Source organism: Portunus trituberculatus, chromosome 34, assembly GCF_017591435.1.
Source record: "Portunus trituberculatus isolate SZX2019 chromosome 34, ASM1759143v1, whole genome shotgun sequence".
Lineage (NCBI taxonomy): Eukaryota > Metazoa > Arthropoda > Malacostraca > Decapoda > Portunidae > Portunus > Portunus trituberculatus.
Genome location: NC_059288.1, coordinates 6,481,350 through 6,504,923, shown reverse-complemented (window position 1 = coordinate 6,504,923; position 23,574 = coordinate 6,481,350). Strand labels below are relative to the sequence as shown.

Here is a 23,574-nt window from a genome sequence, read left to right as displayed (position 1 = left end):
TTTCCTGCATCATTCCTTATCTAATACTTCTCTCATTTACATCTCTCTTATTTCTTCTCTTCCCAGCTGTTATTTGTACACCATTTGCAATTCTACATACACTTTCCACCTTCATTTTTCATTCCTAATCACTTTTCAACTTCACTTTCATTCCTAACTACCTTAACTACCGAATCACAGCAGCCTAAGGAGATGCCAGCCGTACGATGAGTCATGTCAGAGTATCAGGCATCAGAGAAACGAACGCCAGTGGAGCCGACGACACGGGAAAGGAAGGACTCGCTGCCTGCCACGAGAGGAGAGGACACGAGGGAGGGACAAGCTGTGGTAATAGAGAGAATGGGAAGGCTGGTGGTGGTTATGGTAATGTAATATGTCTGTCTGTCTGTCCATGTTTTTTTTTTTTGTTTGTTTGCTAGTGGTGATAGTGATGTACTGTGTGCATGTGTGTGTGGGGTATTTCATGCGTGTTAGTTCTTGCGATGGTGTTTTTTTTTTTTTTTCAGCGTGCCACGGTGAGACTGGGAAGGCAGCTGTTGGTGGTGGTGGTGGTGGTAATGTACTGTCTGTCTGTTTGTGGGCTGTTCTTTCGCGTTTAGTTCGTGATCGTTATTGTCTCGTAGTTGTATAAAAGTGCCACGAGGAGAGAATGGGAAGCCTGGTGGTGGTGGTGGTGGTGGTGGTAATGCAGTCTGAGTTTTTTTTTCTTCAGTTTTCTGTTCTTTCGTTTTTTAGTTGTGATCTTTTCTTAATGCTCTTGTTTTCGTCTTTTTTGTTTCGTGTTGCTGTTCAGTATTGCTAGGTTTGTTAGTTTTCTTCCCTTTTTTTTCCTTCGTTCTTGATATTTTCTTTCGTTTTCCTGTTTTTCTTAATGATTGTTTTAGCTGTTCAGTATTTTGTCCTTATCTTTTTAGTTTTCCTGGGGTTTTAATATTACGTGGGCTCTTAAATCTGTAGTACGTGTTCTGAAGTAGTTTTATTAGTTTGTTTTATTTCTTGTGATTTTTTTTTTTTTTGTCTATCTACGTATCGGGTTTTAGCTCATCTTGAAATATTCGTGTTCGTAGTAATGTTTGTTTATGCCCTTAACTCCTTCATTACTAGGACGATATTTTCCATCAAGTTTTGGGTACGATTAGACCATCTTATTGACATTAGGAAGGACTTATGGAGGTCAGAAGATTAAAACGCGTCACGGTGCTGAAGGGGTTAATACGCTGACGCTGAGCAGTGGTGGTTAGGAATTGGTAACTTGTAGATTCGATAGGTAGATGTGATTCTTTCCTTACTATACTGTACTTCTACACACCTCAGCGCCGCTCCTCCACGGTTTCAAAAGCCTCTAGCTGAAGTGACAAGGGTTCTGAAACAATTAAGGTCCTAGTGACGGATGAACAAGGTTTCTATACTATGAACAGGAGAATCGCTTGAGAAAACCAGGCAAACCATCTGTGGCCTTTGAAAATAGTGGGGAGAGCAAAACCCGTTACTGATCACTGGGCGGAGTAATGGAGGAAGAGGAAAATAATGGTAAATGGGAGGGGGGTAGAAGATTATAATAGTAAATGGAGGATAGAGGATTATAAGAAGTGCGAGGAGGACAGGAAATTAATGATGAACAGAGGAAAAGGGAAAATGATTGGAGGAGGGAAGAAAGTGAGATAAATAGTATAAAGTTGAAGAACGGTAAATGGAACAGATTAGAGAACAAATCATAATGTTTAGTTATTTATATATAGACATTTTTAATCGGGTTTTAGATATTGATATCTGTCCATACTTCACAGCACAGTGCACAGCAGACAAGGTGAAGGAAGGCTGGTGGCGCTGTCCAAATTTCACAGGACGAGACGGTGTGAAGGAATTAATATATCGCTCACCACACCATACACCGCTCATCCCGTCACTGGTCCCGCCTGAGTTAAGTATTCGTGTGTAGTGTGGTTCCTCTTTAGTAAGTTGTGTTCAGGTTCAATGTGAAGTGATGGCAAAAGTTATTAGTATATATTACTTGCTTCATTTTCTGTAGTGCTCCCATTCAGGTTTTCTTTAAGGGGACACTTTTATACTTTCTCTTTAAGGTGACATTTTAGTTTATGAATTTATAAGGGGTTTCTTATGAATTTCTATTTTTTTGGAGTTTTTCCTTCCCGCCCTCCTGGGAGTGTTCAGAACGTGTGCCCCGTGGTGTGGCCCTTTAGATACGTAGGTCCTAATGTTATATATACTCTATCTGCTACTTTCATTCCAGATTAACGGGAGTCTTGAGAGTAGCAACAACCCCGCTGACTTTGCAGCGACTGCCTGCCTAGTGTCGTCTACTAAAGTCAGGGAAATAAATAACAGGAGACAGTAAGTTATCTTATCGTATGGTACGTATATATTAGAAATAAATAAGTTTGGGTGTGTAGAATTAATGATAAAAAAGGATCGACTCCAAATTTGATACTTTTTATTTCATTCTACAGGTTAACGGAGGTTGCTCGGCCTTGAGCAGAAGCGGTAGAAGTGGGGCAGCCTCGGTGGTGACTGCGCTTGAGACACCTGCAGAATTCAGATACTTGTGTTACATACTAAAAATAGAGTACAGTAGTAGTGTTTCATTATTATATATAATGTGTACGATAAATTAAGTCTTCTACATTACATTGTGTACGAGATAATAAAAATCTTTCTACTCTACCTACTCCATACCTATTATCTGCATTAATTTTTCTACTTCCTATAATTTGCTTTTTTCCTACTCACGTGCGTTTTGTTAATGATATCGCTGAAGTGCTGCTAGTAAGTAGTAGCCCCACTACCTTTACTCCTTCCTCATCGGGGTTTCGTCATCGCAGTGCTTCCCTTCTTTCGCGTCAGGGCCGTGAGCACTTCACGGAGTATCAAGCAGAAGGCGGTCGGTCCTGAGGTGCGGCGCCGTTGTAGTACCATCTCCAGTCTCGTCGTATCTGGTTTTGAGTAGGGAGGGTTATATAAATGAAGCTTTGGGCGTTTATCTGTCTACATACGATAATTTTTGAGGTTGTACTCATCTCCAGTCTCAAAGTTAAACTGATGCATCAATGTTTATGAAGTAAAAATATAATATAATTAATTATTACCTCTACTCTCCCTCCTATTGCATTAATTTTTCTACTCCCTCCTTATAATTTGCTTTTTTCCCTACTCACGTGCGTTGTTAATTTTTTCCCTACTCACGTTTGTTGTTAATGATATCGCTGAAGTGGTGCTAGTAGCAGCCCACTACCTTACTCCTCATCGGGGTTTCGTCCTCCCAGTGCCTCCGTTTCTCTCTTCTCTCGCGTCAGGGCCGTGAGCACTTCACGGAGTATCAGACTTGAGATAGAAGGCGGTCGGTCCTGAGGTGCGGCGCCGTTGAGGTAGTACTGTCTCCAGTCTCGTCGTATCTGGTGATGAGTAGGGGGGGGTTATATAGTGAAGCTTTGGGCATTTATCTCCTGAAATACCAGTTTAGAAAATAACTAGATCAATGTTTATGAAGTTAAACGCAATTCCTGCCAAGCGTATCTGTACATACAACACGTCAGTCCTGCAGCTACACACACCAGCCGCCGCAGTGGAGGGCACAAACCTGCAAGAAACAAACATGATTACAACCACTGTTCATGTAAGTTCAAGAGCAATTATTTTTTTTCCCATTCATACATCAATCTCATGCACATCAATCTCGCACATCATGCAAAATGTTTAATTCCCGCAAGGCGTGGAGTACTTGCACCGCGCGTGCACACCCGCCACCGCTGTAGAGGGCACAAACCTGCAAGAAACAACCATGATTAGATAGAGGCTTAGAACAAAACTTTTAGTCATTACTCACGTTAACATTCAACTAACTACTTCATTGTGGCCCGACGATTCAACAGCGAACACGGTGAGGGCAGCAGGATTGATAGGTTGATAGTTAAGAGTGACAGGAGCAAACTAGTAAAATCGAGTTGTTAGCGGCGCGTCAGTGGAGAGGGGTGGGCTGGGGGGCGAGCTGTAAAACACTCCACAACTTTACGGATGGAAGTGAAAAGTGGAAATAGGCCTGCACGTTGTACACACACACTGCCACTGTAAGCCTATAAAATTAACAGCTTCCTCCGCCAACCCTCACCTCCCTGACCGCACCGGCACCACCTGAACCACTGACCCTTCACCCCACCCCAATTAGATAGGCTTGACAACGAGTAAATTAATGAATGAAATTTGATGTCATTCAGAACGAAGGATTAGTAGAAGGGAGGAGGAGGAAAACGAGAAAGGAAGTATAGGCAATAGAGAAATGACGAAAGGATTAACCAGAGAACAAGTAATTAAGGGAGGAATGGAAAGTAGACAATAAGCAGGGAATGAAAGAATACTAAACAAAAACTAAAGAAGGAAGGAAGTAAAGAAGGAAGAACAAGAAACGAAAAAAATAATAAAGGAAGGAGGTAATAAGATAGAGGAAGAAATCAAGTGGAGTGAGTAAAAATGAAATGATAAGGAAAGACAAGAAGTAAGCAGGGAATGAACGAATACTAAAAAAAAATCAGAAGGAAGGAAGAACAGAAGAGAACAGGAAAGAAAAAAAAATAAAGAAGAGTTAAGATAGAGGAAGAAATCGAGTGAAGTGAGTAAGAATTAAATAAGATAAGGAAAGATAAGAAACGAACAAATAAAGGAAGGAAGGAAGGAAGGCATATAAGATAAAGAAGTCAAGTTAGTAAGAAAGAAAAAGGAAAAAGACAAGAAACGAACAAATGAAGGAAGGAAGGAAGGCATGTCAAGTTACTAAGAATGAAATGAGAAAGAACACGAACAAATGAAGGAAGGAAGGTATGAAATAGAGAAAGAAGTCGTTAGCAAGAATGAAATAAAGGAAAAAGACAAGAAACGAAACAAATGAATAACGGAAGGAAGGAAAAAGGAAGAGGAAAGAAAGATAATGAAATTAAGTTAGCAAAAATAAAATAAGTAAAGAAAGAAAAGGACGCTATACAAATGACAATGAATGAACTGAGTGAATGAAGGAAGGAATGAAGGAAAAGAATTAAGGAAAAGGACAAGAACACTATATAAATAACAATGAATTATCTGAGTGAATGAAGGAAGGAAAGGAAAGAAGGAACTACAAAACACGCCACTCACCTCCACCACCGCTGCCTGTAGACTGACTGACCTGCCGGCTTCCTTCAGTCCTCTTCCTTTAGAGTTCAAAGTTCTGAGTTGACTGCTTCGAACAAGAGACCAAACCAATACACTGAACCACTGAATCATCACCTCGCCAAGAAACAGGACGATAAAATGCTGAGATAGAAAGAAAATGAAAGTCTCAGGAAAGTTTTGGTTTAATTTTAGTGGAATACATTAGTGGAAGAAATAAAAAAAGCGATTCGTTAAAGAAAAAAGGTGAAAAAATAAGCTGAATTTTAAGTGTTTCGAAAAGACATGAACCAGTATTCTGAGACACTTTCCTTCTCTCACCACGACAATTTTCTAAGGCCACAGAGATGAATGACCGGGTTCTCAAGAGCGTTTCTCCTGTCAGTAATGTAGAAATCTGGTTAATCCATCACTAGAACCGCAAAAAAAAAAACACCCTTAAAAACCCGCGCACGTGTCACTTCTGCTCGAGCCTTTCAATTGTGTAGGTGTGGCGCGGGGAGTGTTTCAAAATACTGTTCATAATGTGTGAGAGAGAGAGAGAGAGAGAGAGAGAGAATTCACATTAACCTCCTTTATCTTCCTCCTCCTTTATTTCCTACCTTTCCTCCTTTATTTCTTTGCATTTTTCTTTTCGTCTTCTCCCCAGCCCACCTCCTCCTCCTCCCGTTTTCTTTACATTTTCCTCCTCCTCCTCCTCCTTCCTTCCCTCCTCCTCCTCCTTCCCCACCCTTCCCTCCTCCTCCACCCTTCCTTCTCCTCCTCCTCCTCCACCACCTCCTTCTTCTCCTCCTCCTCCTCCTCCTCCTCCTCCTCCTCCTCCTCCCTCCACCTTTCCTTCTCCTCCTTTATTTCCTCCTCCTCCTCCTCCTCCTCCTCCTCCTCCTCTCTTCTTCTTCTCCTCCTTTATTTCCTCCTCCACCCTTCCTTCTCTTCTCTTCTCCTCCTCCTTTATTTATTTTTCTCCTCCTCCTCCTCCTCCTCCTCCTCCTTCCAGTCGCTCACGCCATCTACACTAAATCTACTAAACTAAACACACACACACACACACACACGTTCCCAGCACACCACACACCACCCATCACTACAGTACAGTTTTGCGTACGTGCGTGTGCGTGTGTGGGCGTGTGCGTGCGTTACCGTTACCACTATGAAGGGCGTGCTAGTGGTGGTGGTGGTGGTGGTGGTGGTGGAAGGGACTAAAGTGACGAAGGATAAGAAGGATGTGATGGAAAAACTAACTCTGGAATTGGAAACATTAGTGAAGGACTTTTTGAAGGAGCGAAGGATACCAAGTGACTTTCCCAAGGACACGAGCTTCCCAGGGACTGAAGATCCTTACAACCTGCAGGAGTGGACAGCATCACAGCAGGATATGACAGCACAGAGCCACAGAACAGCAGAATTCATCACAGCAGCAATATCGGACACAGCCAGAACCAGGGAAACAGAACCTGGAACCAGAACAGCAAGAAGAGGAACCAGAACCACCACAGCACCACAGCAAATCACCAGAACCACGGAAGAAGTAAATAGAACCCCTTCATCACCACCGCACACTATTAGAACCACCAAAACAGGAACTAGAACCGCCACAGCACCACAGCAAATCACCAGAACCACAGAAAAGGAAGATAGAACCACCACAGCAACACAACACACCACTAGAACCACCACAACACCACTACGCACTAACAGAACCATAAAAACTCAACATAGAACCAACAGAACCACAAAAACGCAACACAGAACCACCACAACAACAAAAACAAAAGAACAGCGAACCGGAACTGGCGTGGAATTTCAGAAACAGAACCGTGGTATACCAAAACTAGAGGTAAACTTAAAAAAACACCAATTAACAGCCAGGAGAGAACCGGGGACGTTATCGAGACCAGGACAAGACGCCAGGCACTCCCAAATGTTATCTATCGTAGGAAGAAACCCGCGGTGCATTGTGGGAGTGGTATAGGAGGCAGTGTGTTTACAAGTAGTAGTAGTGCAATGGCCTATATCAGCTTCGTGGTGAATGCCATTGCCTTAGTGGTCAATGTGAATAATAATATCAATAATAATAATAATAATAATAATTTAAATAGTAATAATAATGTTAATAGTAACAATGCTAATCTCAACGTGAACAGCAACAACGCCAACCAGGTGAGCCAGAGAGAGAGAGAGAGAGAGAGAGAGAGAGAGAGAGAGTTTACGTTTTCATTTTTTTTTTTTTCTTTTATCTTCTTTTTTTCATATTTCTTTATTCTGTTTCTCTGTTTTTCTTCTCTTCTGCTTATTTCTATTTTCATCTCTCCTCTCCTCTCTCTCTCTCTCTCTCTCTCTCTCTCTCTCTCTCTCTCTCTCTCTCTCACTCTTTCTTTCTTTCTCTTTTGTCTCCTCTCTTCTTTCCTCTTCCAATATCCTTAATCTTCTTCTTCTTCTTCTTCCATCCATTGTTGTATCGAATATGTTAACAAACAAATAAACAAACAAAAAGCAACATTTATTAACCTCCTCCTCCTCCTCCTCCTTTTTATCTTGTTCTACACCTCTTCATCATCATCATCCTCCTCCTCCTCCTCCTCCTCCTCCTCCTCCTCCTCCTCCTGCAGGTGAACATTATGCCTCCGGGGGGCAAGAGGAAACGCAGGCAGGTCAGCGCGAGCCAAACACCGCCCCAGACCACCACCTGCACCGCCTTCCTCGGGTAACACACGAACGAACGAACAGACAGACAGACAGACAGACAGATATTATATCAAAAGTACATAATAAATAAATAGAAAGAATGTATACTAATCTCTCTCTCTCTCTCTCTCTCTCTCTCTCTCTCTCTCTCTCTCTCTCTCTCCCAAACAGAACGGCGGTGGAGGCGTTGCTGGTGGAAGGATGGAAGGTAGCAGGGATCTGAAGTGGAAGAAAAGGAGGAGAAGGAGAAGGAGAAGGAGGAGGAGGAGGAGGAGGAGGAGGAGGAGGAGGAGGAAAGGGCGTGACATAAAGAAGAAATGAGAGAGACACATAACGGTGATCACGGATGAGAGAGAGAGAGAGAGAGAGAGAGAGAGAGAGAGAGAGAGAGAGAGAGAGAGAGAGAGAGAGAGAGAGACGCCCTTACTCTCTCACGCCCATGGTAATCACGCCCTCACGTAGAGCTAACACGAACGAGGAGGAGGAGGAGGAGGAGGAGGAGGAGGAGGAGAAAGAAGAGGAGAAAAGGTGGTGGTGGTGGTGGTTGAGGTGTGTGTGTGTGTGTGTGTGTGTGTGTGTGTGTGTGTGTGTGTGTGTGTGTGTGTGTGTGTGTGTGTGTATGACAGGAGGAGTGATGTGCATTTGTATTGCACACACACACACACACACACACACACACACGACTGATTTCCATAATTATCGGTATCACAGAGAGAGAGAGAGAGAGAGAGAGAGAGAGAGAGAGAGAGAGAGAGAGAGAGAGACCCAGTACCCTAGTTAAGAAAATATGGGTGGAGGTGCCTTTAATTTTCCATCACCGTAACGCAATATTCAGAACACACCTTCCTTTCCTTCAGTGTTGTGTTGGGGACAGACCGTGAGGGAGTGAGGGAGTGACAGAGTGAGAGAGTGAGAGAGAGAAGGAAAGGCAGTAAGAGAGACAGAGACGGAGAGACAATGAGAGAGATAGAGTAAGAGAGAGAGTGAGAAATGAAAAAGAATTAAGAGAGAGAGAGACGGAAATAAAAACAGTGAGAGAAAGAGAGAAAGAGAGAGAGAGAGAGAAGGAAAGTCAGTAAGAGAGAAAGAGACGGAAAGACAGTGAAAGAGATGGAGAAAGAGAGAGAGTGAGATTGAAAAAAATAGTGAGAGATAGAGAAGGAGAGAGATAGAATGAGATGGAGAGGCAGTGAGAGAGAGAGAGAAGCGGTGAGAGAGAGACAGAGAAGCAGTGAGAGAGACGAGAGGCATTGAGAGAGAGAAACAGTGGGAAAGAGAGACAGAAAGACAGAAAGAAACAGAGACAGAGAGAAAAAGCCGAAGAGAAAAGAGAGAGATGAATAAAGAAAGGAGACAGAGAGAAAGAAGATAAGGATGTGAGAGAGAGAGAGAGAGAGAGATAGTGATAGAAAAAGAAAAAATGATAAATGAAATGAAGAAAACAGTAAGAAAAGAAGGAATTGAGGAAAAATAAAGAAAAAGAGAAGAAACAGACACAGAAGAAAGAAGGGAAAGAAGAAAAGAAATAAAGAAAGAAATAAAAGAGGAAAGGAAAAAAAAACATGCAAAAACTGACATTTCACAAAAACTTAGCAAAAAAAGGTGTAGTGGTGATGATTTTGTGTGTGGTGAGTGCGGCGTCCTGTCACCACCACCACCACCACCACCAGAATGTCACCACCACCACCAACCACAAGGAAGACAGGACTGAACACCACCACCACCACCACAGCACCACCACAACCTTTCACCACCACAAGAACATCACTCCTACTCACCACAACACCACTGTACGTCATCACCAAACCACTACTACCTCCCCTCATCACCACCACCACCACCACCACGAATCCTACCCCATCCTTCAATCCTTCAGGAACTCCGCAGTCTCGTCTCGTAATCGAAGGACGGCTAGGATTGTGAGTCCTAGACGTGTTAGGACTTTTAGGACGCAAGGGAGGAGGAGGAGGAGGAGGAGGAGGAGGAGGAGGAGGAGGAGGAGGAGGAGGATGACAAACAAAATCAGACTAAAGATGATAAAGAAGACGATGGCAAGGAAGATGAAGAGGAGAAGGGGGAAGAGGAAGAGGAAGAGGAGGAGGAGGAGGGGAAGAGGATAAGGAGGAGGAAGACAAAGGAGAACTAACAACACAAGTATCTTTTAATTTTGTGACTGTGGTGTACTCTGAAAGTGACGAGGAAGATGGTGAGGTGGCCATGGAGGAGGAGGAAAAGGAGGAGGAAGAAGATGAAGAAGAGAAAGAGGAGGAGGAAGGGGAGGAGGAGGAGAGACAAAAAGAAAAAATAAAGCATGAACAAGAACAACACGGATATAACAACAACAACAACAACAACACACACATCCCACAACCCCAAGCCCTTATCTCGAGTCCTGCCGTTCCTCCCATCCCCCCCGCAGGACTCTACATCCTGCAGGACCCCCTCTACAGCACCCTGAGGGACCTTTGGGAACACCACATCCCCGTGCAGGAGGTCACCAGCGAGGACCTGAAAGATCTCAATATATCGAAGGACTCTTTGCAGGATCTCTCTTTGAGACGCATTGGGGATGCAGACTCGACCCTTAGCTCTCCTGGGGCATATTCTACGTTCCCTGGTCCCCCGTGGCTCCCTATGAGGTGAATCTACCCATAGGAACCCTTGGTGATGAAGGATACCTGCAGGATATCACCTTGAAGGATCTCTACACGTCTCTAGGAAGCTACAATCACACATACACCGTTGACGAGTTACTTCAGGCGTCCTCCAGTGCTGCTATGAGTCCTGCAGTGAAGGATCTCCCCCTGATGGACCCCATAGGATCTTCCCAGGCAGAGAACAGCGTGGTGAGAGTGACGCCCTTTCCCTTCGTGGTGAACAGAGACGGCACAGGGAACTTACTCCTTCAGAATCCTTACGACCAGCAGTACGTGGTGTTGGGGATACGGCCCGCCCCTGCAGATCCTTCGCCCATCACGCCCACGCAGACCCAGACGCAGGACTCCCACTACAAGACGATAAGGATACGGCTGCTGGATGGCGGGGAGGCACTGGATGACGGGGAGGCACAGACACCACAGCAAACACCACAGCAAACACCACAGCAGCCTGTCTTCACACTGCACACACCACACCATCCCACACACACCGAATACACCACTATCACACTCCAGGCACCACAGCGCACACCACAGCACACGCCACAACAGCCTATCCTGACGCTACAGCCACCACAGCACAAGGAAAAGCCAAATTACACCACTATCAGGCTGCACGCGCCACAGCAGACCCCGCAGCAAGACGTGACTCTCAACACACAGCTTTTCTACACCCCAGGAAAACACAGCAACCCACAGCATCCTTCGGGACCATCGCAGCACTCCTCGGTCCCTTCACAGCAATCTCTAGAGAACTCACAGCATTCTCAGGTCCATTCACAGCACGTAGGACTTTCACAGCATCATTCAGGACCTTCACAGCATCTTTCAGGAGCCACACAACATCATTCTGGGCCACCACAGCATCTAGTTCCCCCACAGTATGCTTCAGGACACTCACAGCACAGCCACACTCCTCCCCCTCGTCCTGCTCCCTCTCATCCTCCCCACCGCAGCCTCAGACCCACCCAGGCCATGTCCTTCTTCCCCATATCCTCCAGCCTCCCCGCCATCTCCCTAGGAAGTCCTCAGCTCGCCCACAAGAGGTTCGCCACCCACCTGAATCCTTCGGAATCCACGGGCGGCGTCCAGAATGGCGAGGAACTACATACTTCCTTCGCTGTCATCCACGAAGGATCGCCGCAGTTCACGCAGGATATGGAAGGCATATCCTACGCAGGCCAAAGTGACTTTACAGGACCCGTGTCAGGCATCGCGGTGCCCCAAGGCGAGGAGTCCTACAGCGGAGCCCTCGGTGAGAACACGAAGGGCGGGAACAAAGGCGGCGGCAAGGGGGCAATATTGCACGGGGTGCTTCGAGGCCTGAAGGGTCAGATGAACAAAGGACTCCACAGCATCCGCGGCCAGGTCAGCAAGGGACTGCAGGGACTCCTGAAGCAGGGCGGCATCAAGGACCTGCGGGACAAGCTGCAGGAAGGTGAACTGTCCAGCCTGATGAGCAGCAGCGTGCAGAAGGTCACCAACAAGCTCAACAGACTGGTGGGACCCTGGCACAACCAGATGGAGACGTCCTTCACGTCCACCATGGACGACCTGCGGGACTTCTACGACACGATGCTTCCCGGAGACTACTTCGAAAAGGTCCTCACGGTGCTGGCCCTCATCGCCTTCATCGCCTTCGTGCACGTCCGGGTGTCACTCATGGTCTCGTCTCTCTCGCAGTCCTCGGTGACCATCGGCCTGCTCAGACACGTGCAGGACCTGCTGGCCACCTGGCGGGAGGACGAAAGGTTCTCAGGAGTGTTTGAGTTCGCCGCCAGCGTGCACGAGGCTATCGAGGACTGGACGCAGGCTCAGCTGGACTCCTCAGCCTCTATGCCCTCCAAGTCACTGCTCCACTCCTTCACCAGCTTCCTCTCACCGCGGGGCGAGGTGGCGGACAGTGACGAGGGCAGTGACAAGGACAGTGAGGGCAGTAATGACAGCACTAGCTTCTTCGACCAAATGTTCTTCAAGAAAGCCTTGTTCCTGGACACTGACCACGAGAACAGCGCATCACCCAACACCAACACCACCACCACCACCACCACCTTCACCAACCATTCCTCCTTCCACTACGAGGCACTGCACGCCCCCACAGACACACACTACGCCTTGGGGAACATGGCGGGGGCGCTGCTTGGCGAGGTGGAGGGCCTGGCTCGCTTGGGTGTGTCTCTGGTGAACGCCGCCCTTCACTTGAGTCCCCACACCTGGTCCCCGTCAGGCGCCTCGTGTCTGCAGCGCCCCCTGTGTGACCTCAACCAGCAGAGCGACCAGATGGGAGGACTCGCTGCCTTTGTCTTCCCCATTGCCAGGTGAGACAGACAGACAGACAGACAGACAGACAGACAGACAGACAGTACGACAGATAAACAGACAAACAAATGCATAAACAGATAAATAAACTGATAAACTTCACCCAATGACACACACACACACACACACACACACACACACACACACACACTCACCTTTCCTTCCTCCTACCCTCCAGTACTGCAGTGTCCTGGATGGTGCGCCCCCCGAAGGATTCCCTGGACCTACTGGAGACTCTACGCCCCCTGTGGCTCTCAGGGAAGCACCAGCTGGGGGAGGGATGCCAGCAGATTCACACCTGCCCCGCCCCTCGCACCTGAGCACACCTGTCATTAGCAAAGCCTGACGTTACCTTGCATATTCCGGGTCATGTTTCATTAGTGGCAGGATTGATAGGATAAATGTAGGATAGGATGTTGACTGACAGATAGATAGGCAGATAGACTAATAGATAGATATATTGGTGGATAGACAGACAGATGGACAAGTAGATTAGACAGATAGATAAAGACACAGAGACAGATAACTGAACAGACAAACAGGTAGATACACAGACATTGATAGATAGATAGATACAATGATGGATAGACAGACAGACAGACAGGTAGACTAGACAAGATATATAAAGACAAACAGATAGACAGATGAACAGATAAACATATAGACAGACAGACACATAGATAGATACATTAATAGATAGACAGATAAAAAGACAGACAGGTAGACTCGACAGATAAGATATATAGAAACAGATGGACGGACAGACAGACAGACAGACAGACTGACATAATTTCTAACCAGTGTTGTTGTTCTTTTCATTGTTGTATAGAGTTAAGGGTTATTAAAATTGGTTCTAATATATTTTCTAGTTTTTCTTCCAGTCATTAAGTACAAACAGTTTTTAGAATGACCTTATGACCTTTCTTTCTCCTCAAAAAGATAGACAAGAACGATAAAGTTACATCATATTTATCATCATATTTATCTAAGCACACCTCGCTATCTTAACTATCATATTCACCTACAGACACATTTTCTTTACAAACTTTCATTACTTTATCGCTAGCAAATTTTAACCTGTTTCTATTTTTCCTATTATAATTTTCGTGTACGTCTAAACACCTCTTACAAACCTCTTTCACATTTAGACGCACATATTTCATCCAGACCTTTCCTTATTTCTATTTTAAAGCTTTCCTGTTTTCAATTTTTCTATTCGTTTAAGTATGTATTCTATTTTTTTTTTATTATATTCAAACACTCATTTTCAATTAAAAACTTTTCCTTTCTTCTACAAAACCTTTCTTCAACTTTTTCTTTCTACTCCAACTTTTATATTTCAAAACTTCCCTTATTTTAACTTTTCTATTCGTGTAAGTATCTATTCCAATCCTCTTTTTACATTCAAACACACATTCTTAATCCACAACCTTCTCTTACTTCTTCAAAACCTTCCTACTTCAAATTTTTCCTTTCTACTCAAACTTTTATATTCCAGAACTAATCTATTTTAACTTCTCTTTTGGTCTAAGTATCTATTGTAATCTTTTATATTCAAACACACATTTTCAATCCAAAACCTTCCCTTACTTCTTCAAAAATCTTCCTACTTCAAATTTTCCCATTCACCTCAACATTTATATTTCAAAACTTCCCTTCTTTAACTTCTTTATTCGTCTAAATATTTATTCCAGTTCTCGTTTTACATTCAAACACACATTCTTAATTCACAACCTTCCCTTACTTCTTCAAAAACCTTCTTATTTCAACTTATCCTTTCTGCTCAGACCTTTCCTTAATTATCTTTTAAAACTCCCCTACTTCAACTTCTGTATTCCTTTAAGTATCTATTCCAATCTTTTTTTTACAATCCAACACACATTATCAATCTAAAACCTTCCCTTACTTCTTCAAAACAACCTTACTTTAACCTTTCCCATTTACTCCATCTTCTCTCATTATCCCTCTAAACACCTCAACCAAACCTACCTCATATTTCAACATTTCAATTCCAAACCCGCTACTTTACGTCAATGTCAAGCAAGATTACCAAGCACGGCGAGGAGGCGGAGAGGAACACGTCACCCCACCAAGACTCGAAGGAGGAAGCGCAGTCAGCCTCCCAGACACCCTCGGGTCCACCAATGGGCAGCCACGAGGAGCCTTGCGGTGAGAAAGACTGCTTCGCTAACCTCAATGAGTTTTGGCAGGCGAAGAACGTGGTGATGCGTGTGCTGCAGGAAGGACAGAAGGTTAATAAAAGTCCTGGTGATCATTCTCAGGAGGAAAAGAATGAGAAAAAATCGTAGTGTGTTTTGTGCTATTGTTTTTATCTATCTATCTGTTTGTCTTGTGTTTATACTTGTTTGGATGTTAGTGTGTGTTTCTTTATGTTTGTTTTTGTGTTTTATATAAAGGAGGAGAACTGGCAAAGCGTAATAAAAAGATGACAAAAGGGTCCACTTAGTCGCCGCGGTACAGTGGAACCATGCGTGCTTTGGGGTCCGAGGGGTCTCCAAGCGCACAGGTTCGAATCCTGTCCACGGTCCGAGTGTAGGCTGGGCTTCCTCACTCGGGGCAACGGTTTCCTAGCGGGTGGGCTTTGAGATAGGAGGCACCACAAAAAATACCCCCTTTAGCCCAGAAATTCCCGTGAAAAGCCCACATGGTAAAAAAATAATTAAATAAAAAGGTTAGAAATAGAAACGGATAAATGTCTTGAAACTTTTCTGTCCTTTGTCTGTTTATCTGTGTTTGTCTGTTGCTGTTTCTTCCGTGATCTTGTCTTTGTCTATCTGTCTGTTTATCAATCTATCTATCTGTCTAAGTATCTATTTATCGAATTCTATCTCTATATCTGTATACATCTGCCTATCGATCTATCTATCTGTTTATCAATTTGCCTTTCTCTCTATCTACTAGTTTATCTACCTATCTATCTATCTGTTTACCAATCTATCTATCACTATGTATGAACTTATTTGTATATCTTTTAGTATGATTCGGTTTGTCAGCCTGTGTGTTTATCAATCTACCTGTCTCTCTATCAATTTATCTATCTGCTTATCTACACCTATCCTACACCTCTACCTGTCTATCTATCTATTTATTCATCTATCTACTTTTCTATCTACACTTCGACCTACCCATTAACCCATCTCTCTCTCTCTCTCTCTCTCTCTCTCTCTCTCTCTCTCTCTCTCTCTCTCTCTCCATTTTCCTAACCAGAGAGACACTTTGGCTTCATGTCTGACAAAACTGGTAAGGACAAGAAGGAGAAGGAGAGCAAAGGACCCACGCCACACAAGGACACCCACCCCACGCCCGCCACCCCCACGCCCTCCATCAGCGTCTCCTTCACCCAAGTCTCCAGTGATGTTCGTGGGGGTTTGTCGTCTTCTTCTTCTTCCACCTCTTCTTCTTCGTTTTCTACAAGCATGGGTACTGTTACTTCCCCCTCCTCCTCCTCCTCCTCCTCATCTTCATCTTCGTCCTCCTCCACCTCTCCTCCTCCTCCTCCTCCTCCTCTCTTCCCACTAGCACCTCTTTCACCATCCCAAAATCTTCTCCCTCCACCTCCTCTTCCTCCTCCTCTTCTTCTATCGCCAAGGCTGCTCCCTCCTCCTCCTCCTCCTCTACTAACACCGCCAGTAGCTCATCCACTCCTTCCACCTCTTCCTCACCCACCTTCCATCCACCTCTACTAGGCATACATGAACCATACGGAGATAAACCACGTGTGGAGAGACTGAGGAAGCTCTGGGAACCATCCACATCTAAACCATCCACATCCACCGTGGGAAAAAGTGGAAAAGTGGATGAAATGAGGATAAGGAAGGTTAGCGAGATTTGTAAGCCATCCACATCACTCCAGGCCACATCCACACCATCCACATCCACTCCACCGCCTGTAGGAACTCACGAGGAGCCCTGTGGAGAGAAGGACTGTCTTGAAAGGATGAAAGAATACTGGTTAGATCGCGGGATTCTCGTAGGAAACCCGCATCCTTCCCCTATCCGACCAAATCCTATAGATGAGAGGGGAAAAGAGGGAAAAGTAAAGAAAATGGTACAGAAGGTAGAAAAGAGAGAGGAAAATGAGAAAAGCGTAAAAAGATAAAAAGGGAGGAAAGGGAAAAACGGAGTAAAAAGTAATTAAAAAGATGAATAAAGAAGGGAAGAGAGAAATAGAGGATAAAGGAAAGAGTAAATTGAAAGAGGGAAGTTATGGAAGGAAGGAAAAGGAGAAACAGGTGAAAAGAAAGATTAGAAAGGAAGAAGAGAAGGAAAAGATTAAATTGATGAATGATGATGTGGAAAAAGAGTGCGGTGATAAAGAAGAAGAGAAAAGAAAAAGAGAAAGAAGAAGAGCCAAAGGAGGAGGATGGAGAAAAGGAAAAACAGTATGAAAAGATGATAAAGAAGAAGAGAGACAAGAAAAAAGCTGCAAACAGAAAGAGGAAGGAGAGAGAAGTAGAAGAAGAAAAGAAAGAAACTCCGAAAAAGAAAAAGAAAAGGAAAAAGGAGAACAGAAGAAGAAATACAAGGAAGAAAACGAAAAGAAAGAAAGGAAGAAGGAACAAATAACATAACGTTCATATTTTCTCTTCATAATAATAATAATAATAATAATAATAATAATAATAATAATAATAATAATAACAACAACAAAAATAACAACAACAACTGCTGCTACTACTACTACTACTACTACTACTACTACTACTACTACTACTACTACCTCATTATAAAGAATAACGAAAAAAATACTGTAAAGATGTAACAGGAGGAGGAGGAGGAGGAGGAGGAGGAGGAGGTTTAAAGGGCAGGGAGGGCAGTCAGGTGTGGAGAGGTTAAGGGACCCCGTTACCACCACCACCACCACCACCACCACCACCACAACCACCACCACCACCTCCTCCTCCTCCTCCTCCTCCTCCTCCTCCTCCTCCTCACCCGTAACGAAACCTTGCATCTATTATACGTTACTCCTCCTCCTTCTCTTCCTCCTCCTCCTCCTCCTCCTCCTCCTCCTCCTCCTCCTCCTCCTCCTCCTCCTCCTCCTCCTCCTCCTCCTCCTCCTCCTCCTCCTCCTCCTCCTTCTCCTCCTCCTCCTCCTCGTTCTCTTTCCTAAGTATTAAGAAGTTACGGTGAGCAACTTTCCTATAAGAGGAGGAGGAGGAGGAGGAGGAGGAGGAGGAGGAGGAGGAGCTTCCGTTCTTCCTCTGAAATCAGTTGCTCTCTCAGTCCGCGACACTCATCTCCTCCTCCTCCTCCTCCTCCTCCTCCTCCTCCTCCTCCTCCTCCTCCTCCACACACAAGCCAGTATCGTCTTTAAAGAGGAGGAGGGAGGAAAGAGGAAAGAGGGAAAGAGAGTGGACTTGCATTTTTCCTCCAATCAAGTCAAGAGAAAGAGAAAGAGAGAAAGACGAGAGATAGATAACGAGGAAGGAGAAAGTGAATAAAGGATACTAAGAGAAAGAAGAAAAAGAAAAGAAAGAAGAGAAGAGATTATTAAGAAAAAGAAAAACAGAAAAGAAAGTAAAGAAACGAAACAAAAAAAAAATAAAGGGAAAGAATAGAATAAAGAAAAAAAAGAAAGAGAGAAAGTGAAAGAAAAAGAAAGAAAAGAAGAGAAAAGTGTAAAAGTGCGGAAGTGGATAAATAAAGTGGATAACGAGATGGAAAAGTGGATTACTGGTGTACACGAGTGGATATAAACAACAACAACAACAACAACAACAACACAAACACTCACTCATTCAAATCTCACCAGTGTACGATAATGTTCAACTCAAGTACGATATCGATGACAGGACAGTGGCCGGAGCGGTGGTGGTTATGCTGGTGGCAGTGGTTTGGCATTATATATTTATGCTGCTCCTTCTGTGACACTAAAGGCGGTACACAGGCACTCAATACACCCACACACCAGCCATACACACGCACACACGCACTCACACCCAAGAAACCCAAACAATTCATTCCCGTTCATTTTTTCACATCGCCTTCTGCTTCCGAAAACATCCCCTTATCAACTTTCAAATTTCCCGCTTCTAGGGCTGTCCAGGGATACGGGGGGACTTCTAGGGATAAACACAACGCTTTTTCTATCCCTGAGAGAAACCCCAAGCAATCTGAACTAATAGAAACACGTGAAACTGTCAAAATAACCAAGCCTGTAGTCTCACCACAAGCATTTCACCCCCCATTCTTGAAACACGAGGAAACAGATAAGGACCTTAAAACTACCTTGCTGGACGCCACTCTGAGCATTCCAAGGTACTCTGTGGGCCGATCAAGACCTCCTGAACCGCGCACCGTAACTGGAAACAAGGGAAGTAACGGCAATTAAAGGCATACAAGTTGTTAATAAGGTGGAAGAGACAAGAGATGTGGGTATTTTGAAGGAAGGAAGGATGCAAACACGAGATAGAGAAAGTCAGGATGAGAAGGAGAGGATAAAGAAGAGGGATTTAGAAAGTAAGGAAAATAAGATGTTAATAAAAGAGGCGAGAAAAGTGCAGAGTTGGAAGGAAAGACAAGAGATAAGGAAGAGGATAACGAAGAGAAAAGAGAAAGAGATTTGGAAGAGGTTGATAAAATAAGGGAAAGAGACCTAGAGGAGAGTGAAGGAAGGAATAGAGGTGAAGAAAATGTAAGAAACGAAGATGAGAGAATGAAAGACGAAGAGAAAATAGAAACAGAAGATAGAGAAAGAACAGAAGATGAAGAAGAGATAAGAAAAGAAAATGGGAGAAATGAAAACGATGGGAAAGGAGAAACAGAAAATGAAAAAAATAAAACAAGGGAAAAGAAAGGAGGAGAAAACGAAGACGAAATACAAACAGAAAGTAAAAAAAGAACAGGAGATGGAGAGAATATACGAAAGGAAGATGAAATAAAGGAAAATAAAGAAAAAGGAAAAATAAATCACTTGAAATAGATGGAGGAGAGAAAACAAACAAACACAGCACATAACACAGCATAACAGCAAGCAACCCACAGCAGCTCTTGTGTTACCCAATGGCAGTGCTGTGGCTGTCCAGAGCAAAGCCTTCACCATACACCACTACGCAGCACGTGATGGTGATGATGGTGGTGGTGATGGTGGTGATGTGTGGGTGAAAGTACCTCTTCTACCGCCTCCACCCACATCACCGTCTCTCCTTTCATCATCATTATTATCATTGTTACGTTCATCATTGTCATCATCATACATCACCAGTCCTCCCACCACCACCAACACCACTACTCTTCCGGGTACGACTGTCACCACCACTATACCATCATCACCACCACCATCATCACTATTATCACCATCATCATCATCATCATCACCATCATCATCATCACCATCATCATCATCACCTGTTTTTCATTTATCTCTTCCTCCTCTTTCTCCTCCTCCACTTCCTTCTCATCCTCATTCTCTTCCTCGTCTTCCTATCCATCCTTCTTCATATTCTCCTCCTCCTCCTCCTCCTCTTCTTTCTCTTCCTCGTCTTCCTATTCATCCTTCTTCATATTCTCCTCCTCCTCCTCCTCCTACTCCTACTACACCTCCTCCTACTCCTCCTCCTCCTCCTCCTCCTCCTCCTTCTCCTCCTCCTCTTTCTCTTCCTCATCTTCCTATTCATCCTCCTTCATATTCTCCTCTTGCCTTCACCACCACTGCTACTAACACCACCACCACCACCACTACAACCCCTACCACCACCATCACCACCACCACCACCACCACACCAAACCACACCAACCACACAAACATATCACCACCAACACCTGACACTCGCATCACCACAAACACCACACGCAACACCACAACAGAGACCACCACCACCACCACCAGCACAACTCCTGCCCATTCGTTCATCACCAAAGCATCACCAGTTGAGGAGAGCGTGGTGGTGAAAGAGAGTGAAGAGGATGGTGGTGATGATGGTGGTGGTGGTGATGAAGAAGCGTTAGGGAGAAGAAGAGGTGATGCATTCTCTCCACATTTCGCTCAAGAATCTCTCCATCTTTTTCCATCCCTCTCAGAAATCTTCACTCACGATTCGCTGGACATTTTGAAGAAGAAAAGGACAAAGAACAAGACAGAAGGATATTTAAACACCACTCCCCACAGTATCCTACCTCCACCTAAACCACTCAAGCCTCCACCTCCTCCACCACCTCCACTACCACCTCCACACCGCCCTACAATAATAGTCAGGAGAAACGGATCTCAGATGTTGATTCCCTTGGTCCCATCAGCTGATTTCAACGCGTTTAAGCCACAGGGACGTTTCAAGCCACACCCATCTCGTCCCTACCACCCACACACGCCCACACGCCCGCCCATACGCCCTCCCACACGCCCATCTGCACGCTATACCTCTAATTCACGCCCACAAGGTGTCGTAAAAGGTCAGACTAAGGGTTACTCCACCCCGCCCTGGTCTCGAGTTTTGACTGTAAAGGCCCCCGTTAAAAAGACTGATAAACGCCCTCTTCTTCTTCTTCTTCTGTGACTCCTCTCCTGCTACTCGTCCTCCTCTTCCTTCTCCTTCACTTCCTCCTCGTCGCCGTCCTCTTCTTCCTTCTCCTCCTCCTCCTTCTTCTTCTCCTCCTCCTAGTCGTCGCCCTTCTCTTCCTCCTCCTCCTGCTCCTCCTCGTTCTCTTCCTTCTCCTCCTTCTCCTCTTCCTACACCAAAAACCTCATCACCACGCCCTCACACACAAGGACACCGCCGTCACCACCACGCCCTCGCACACCACCTACTCGTCCCTCAGTTCCCCCACAGCACCACTCATCACACCACCAGGCCTTCACCACCAGTCACCACCGCTATAGAAGGCCACCACCTCGTCAGATCTTCGCTAACCCGTTCACCACCATCAACACCAACACCATTATCATGTCCCAGCCTCCTCCTCTTCGGCGACCTCCCTTCCTGCACCCTCAGCGCCTCCTGCGGCCTGGTGAAGGGGTGTTTGGGGGCGCGCCGTGTGGAGGAGCGCTACTGAAGAGGATGAGTCAATTAATGGGAAGAGAATTGGTGAAAGATTTGTTTGGCATGAAAGTATATGAAGCTGTTATGGAGAGGTAAGAGAGAGAGAGAGAGAGAGAGAGAGAGAGAGAGAGAGAGAGAGAGAGAGAGAGAGAGAGAGAGAGAGAGAGAGAGAGAGAGAGAGAGAGAGAGAGAGAGAGAGAGAGAGAGAGAGAGAGAGAGAGAGAGAGAGAGAGAGAATTTTTGCTCCTTTAGAGTCAATATATTACTTTAAAATTTATGCATCGCCTCTCATAACTCCCTCCCCTCTCTCTCTCTCTCTCTCTCTCTCTCTCAGCATCCTCCTAGCCGAGTGTGGTGTTCCCTGGTGGAGAAAGAAGTCATCACCACTCACCACCACCACCACCACCACCACCACCACCACCACCACCACCACCACCCAGAGCGATCACCAGGGGCATGGACGGCTGGCTCTCCCTTGATGACCTCAGAACGAAGGTAAATGAAACAAAACCGAAATAAAATGAAAAAGGAAGGAAATTTTGGTGTTGAGAGAGAGAGAGAGAGAGAGAGAGAGAGAGAGAGAGAGAGAGAGAGAGAGAGAGAGAGAGAGAGTAGCTTGGTGATATCAGAGTATACTATTGAAACCTCCAGCGATAGAAAGGACAGACAGACAGACAGACAGACACACAGACACACAGACAGACAGAAAGACAGAATGAAACAAGAACACAAACTTATTGAAACAGATACAAACAAACAAGAATAGACAGACAGACAGACAGACAGACAAACAGACAGACAACCTCGTAAGGACTATAACACCACCACTATTACTACTTGTTCTTCCTTTGTGTTCGTTAGCATCCCTCCTCCTCCTCCTCCAAACCCGTTACTAAAATCAAACACAAATCACCACCACCACCACCACCACCTCCACAATCTCAACACCCCTTCATTACCACACCTCCACATCACCACAGCACCACACAGCCACACCTTCCCACGCTCCACCACAGTGCGTGACTCTCATTAGCTCCAGTGCACCGCTACACACACACGCCACAAGACACGCACTCCTTTTTCACCCTTCCCTTGGGCACGCTTCAGTGTCTGCCTCGGGAAACAAAGTGGTCTCCCTCCCCAGTGTTGCGGAGGGTGTAGAAAGGACGAGTCAAGCATCTACACTCCATTATCTACACCTACACTCAATCAGAATACAGAAGAGTGTGTTTAGGGAGTGTTTTTCATCGGTTCTTGGCTGTGTGTTTGTGTTTTCTCTGTCCTCAAGTGTTGCGGAGGGTGTAGAAAGGACGAATCAATCAGCTACACTCCATTATCTACACCTACACTCGCTCAGAATACAAAAGTGTGTGTTTAGGGAGTGTTTTTCATCGGTTCTTGGTTGTATGTTGTGTTTTCTCTGTCCTCAAGTGTTGCGGAGGGTGTAGAAAGGACGAGTCAAGCATCTACACTCTTTTATCTACACCTACACTCGCTCAGAATACAGAAGTGTGTGTTTACGGAGTGTTTTTCATCAGTTCTAAGACGGAACATAACAGACAGGAGCCTTTATCTACTCCTAAGACGCTATAAGTGTTGCAAAGACAAGGCATGTAACACTGTCTTACTTGGAAATGAGTGTCCTGTCTTTCCTGTCATCCAGAAAGGTGTAGATAAAAAGCTGGGGATCTACACACACACACCTACACCTAAAGAAGGAGAGAGATACGTGTTTTCATCATTCGCATCTTCATCAGTGC

The 23,574-nt window shown here is 45.0% G+C and overlaps 1 protein-coding gene and 2 long non-coding RNA genes across 3 annotated transcripts; 2 read left to right on the top strand and 1 right to left on the bottom strand.

Annotated features, from left to right (window-relative positions):
• The first annotated feature begins 214 nt into the window (after nt 1-214).
• LOC123512566 lies at nt 215-2,585 on the top strand. Its single transcript, XR_006677124.1, has 4 exons — nt 215-327; nt 1,788-1,920; nt 2,252-2,352; nt 2,469-2,585. It is a non-coding gene; the product is annotated as an uncharacterized LOC123512566 (long non-coding RNA).
• Nucleotides 2,436-2,801, bottom strand: LOC123512567. Its single transcript, XR_006677125.1, has 2 exons — nt 2,749-2,801; nt 2,436-2,544 (listed from the first exon to the last, which is right to left on the bottom strand). It is a non-coding gene; the product is annotated as an uncharacterized LOC123512567 (long non-coding RNA).
• A 7,208-nt stretch (nt 2,802-10,009) lies between these two features.
• Nucleotides 10,010-13,356, top strand: LOC123512564. The gene is made up of 2 exons (XM_045268991.1): nt 10,010-12,814; nt 12,994-13,356. Exons 1-2 carry the CDS (start codon nt 10,617-10,619, stop codon nt 13,133-13,135), a joined length of 2,340 nt encoding a protein of 779 aa, XP_045124926.1. The 5' UTR covers nt 10,010-10,616; the 3' UTR covers nt 13,136-13,356.
• The last annotated feature ends 10,218 nt before the right edge of the window (nt 13,357-23,574 follow it).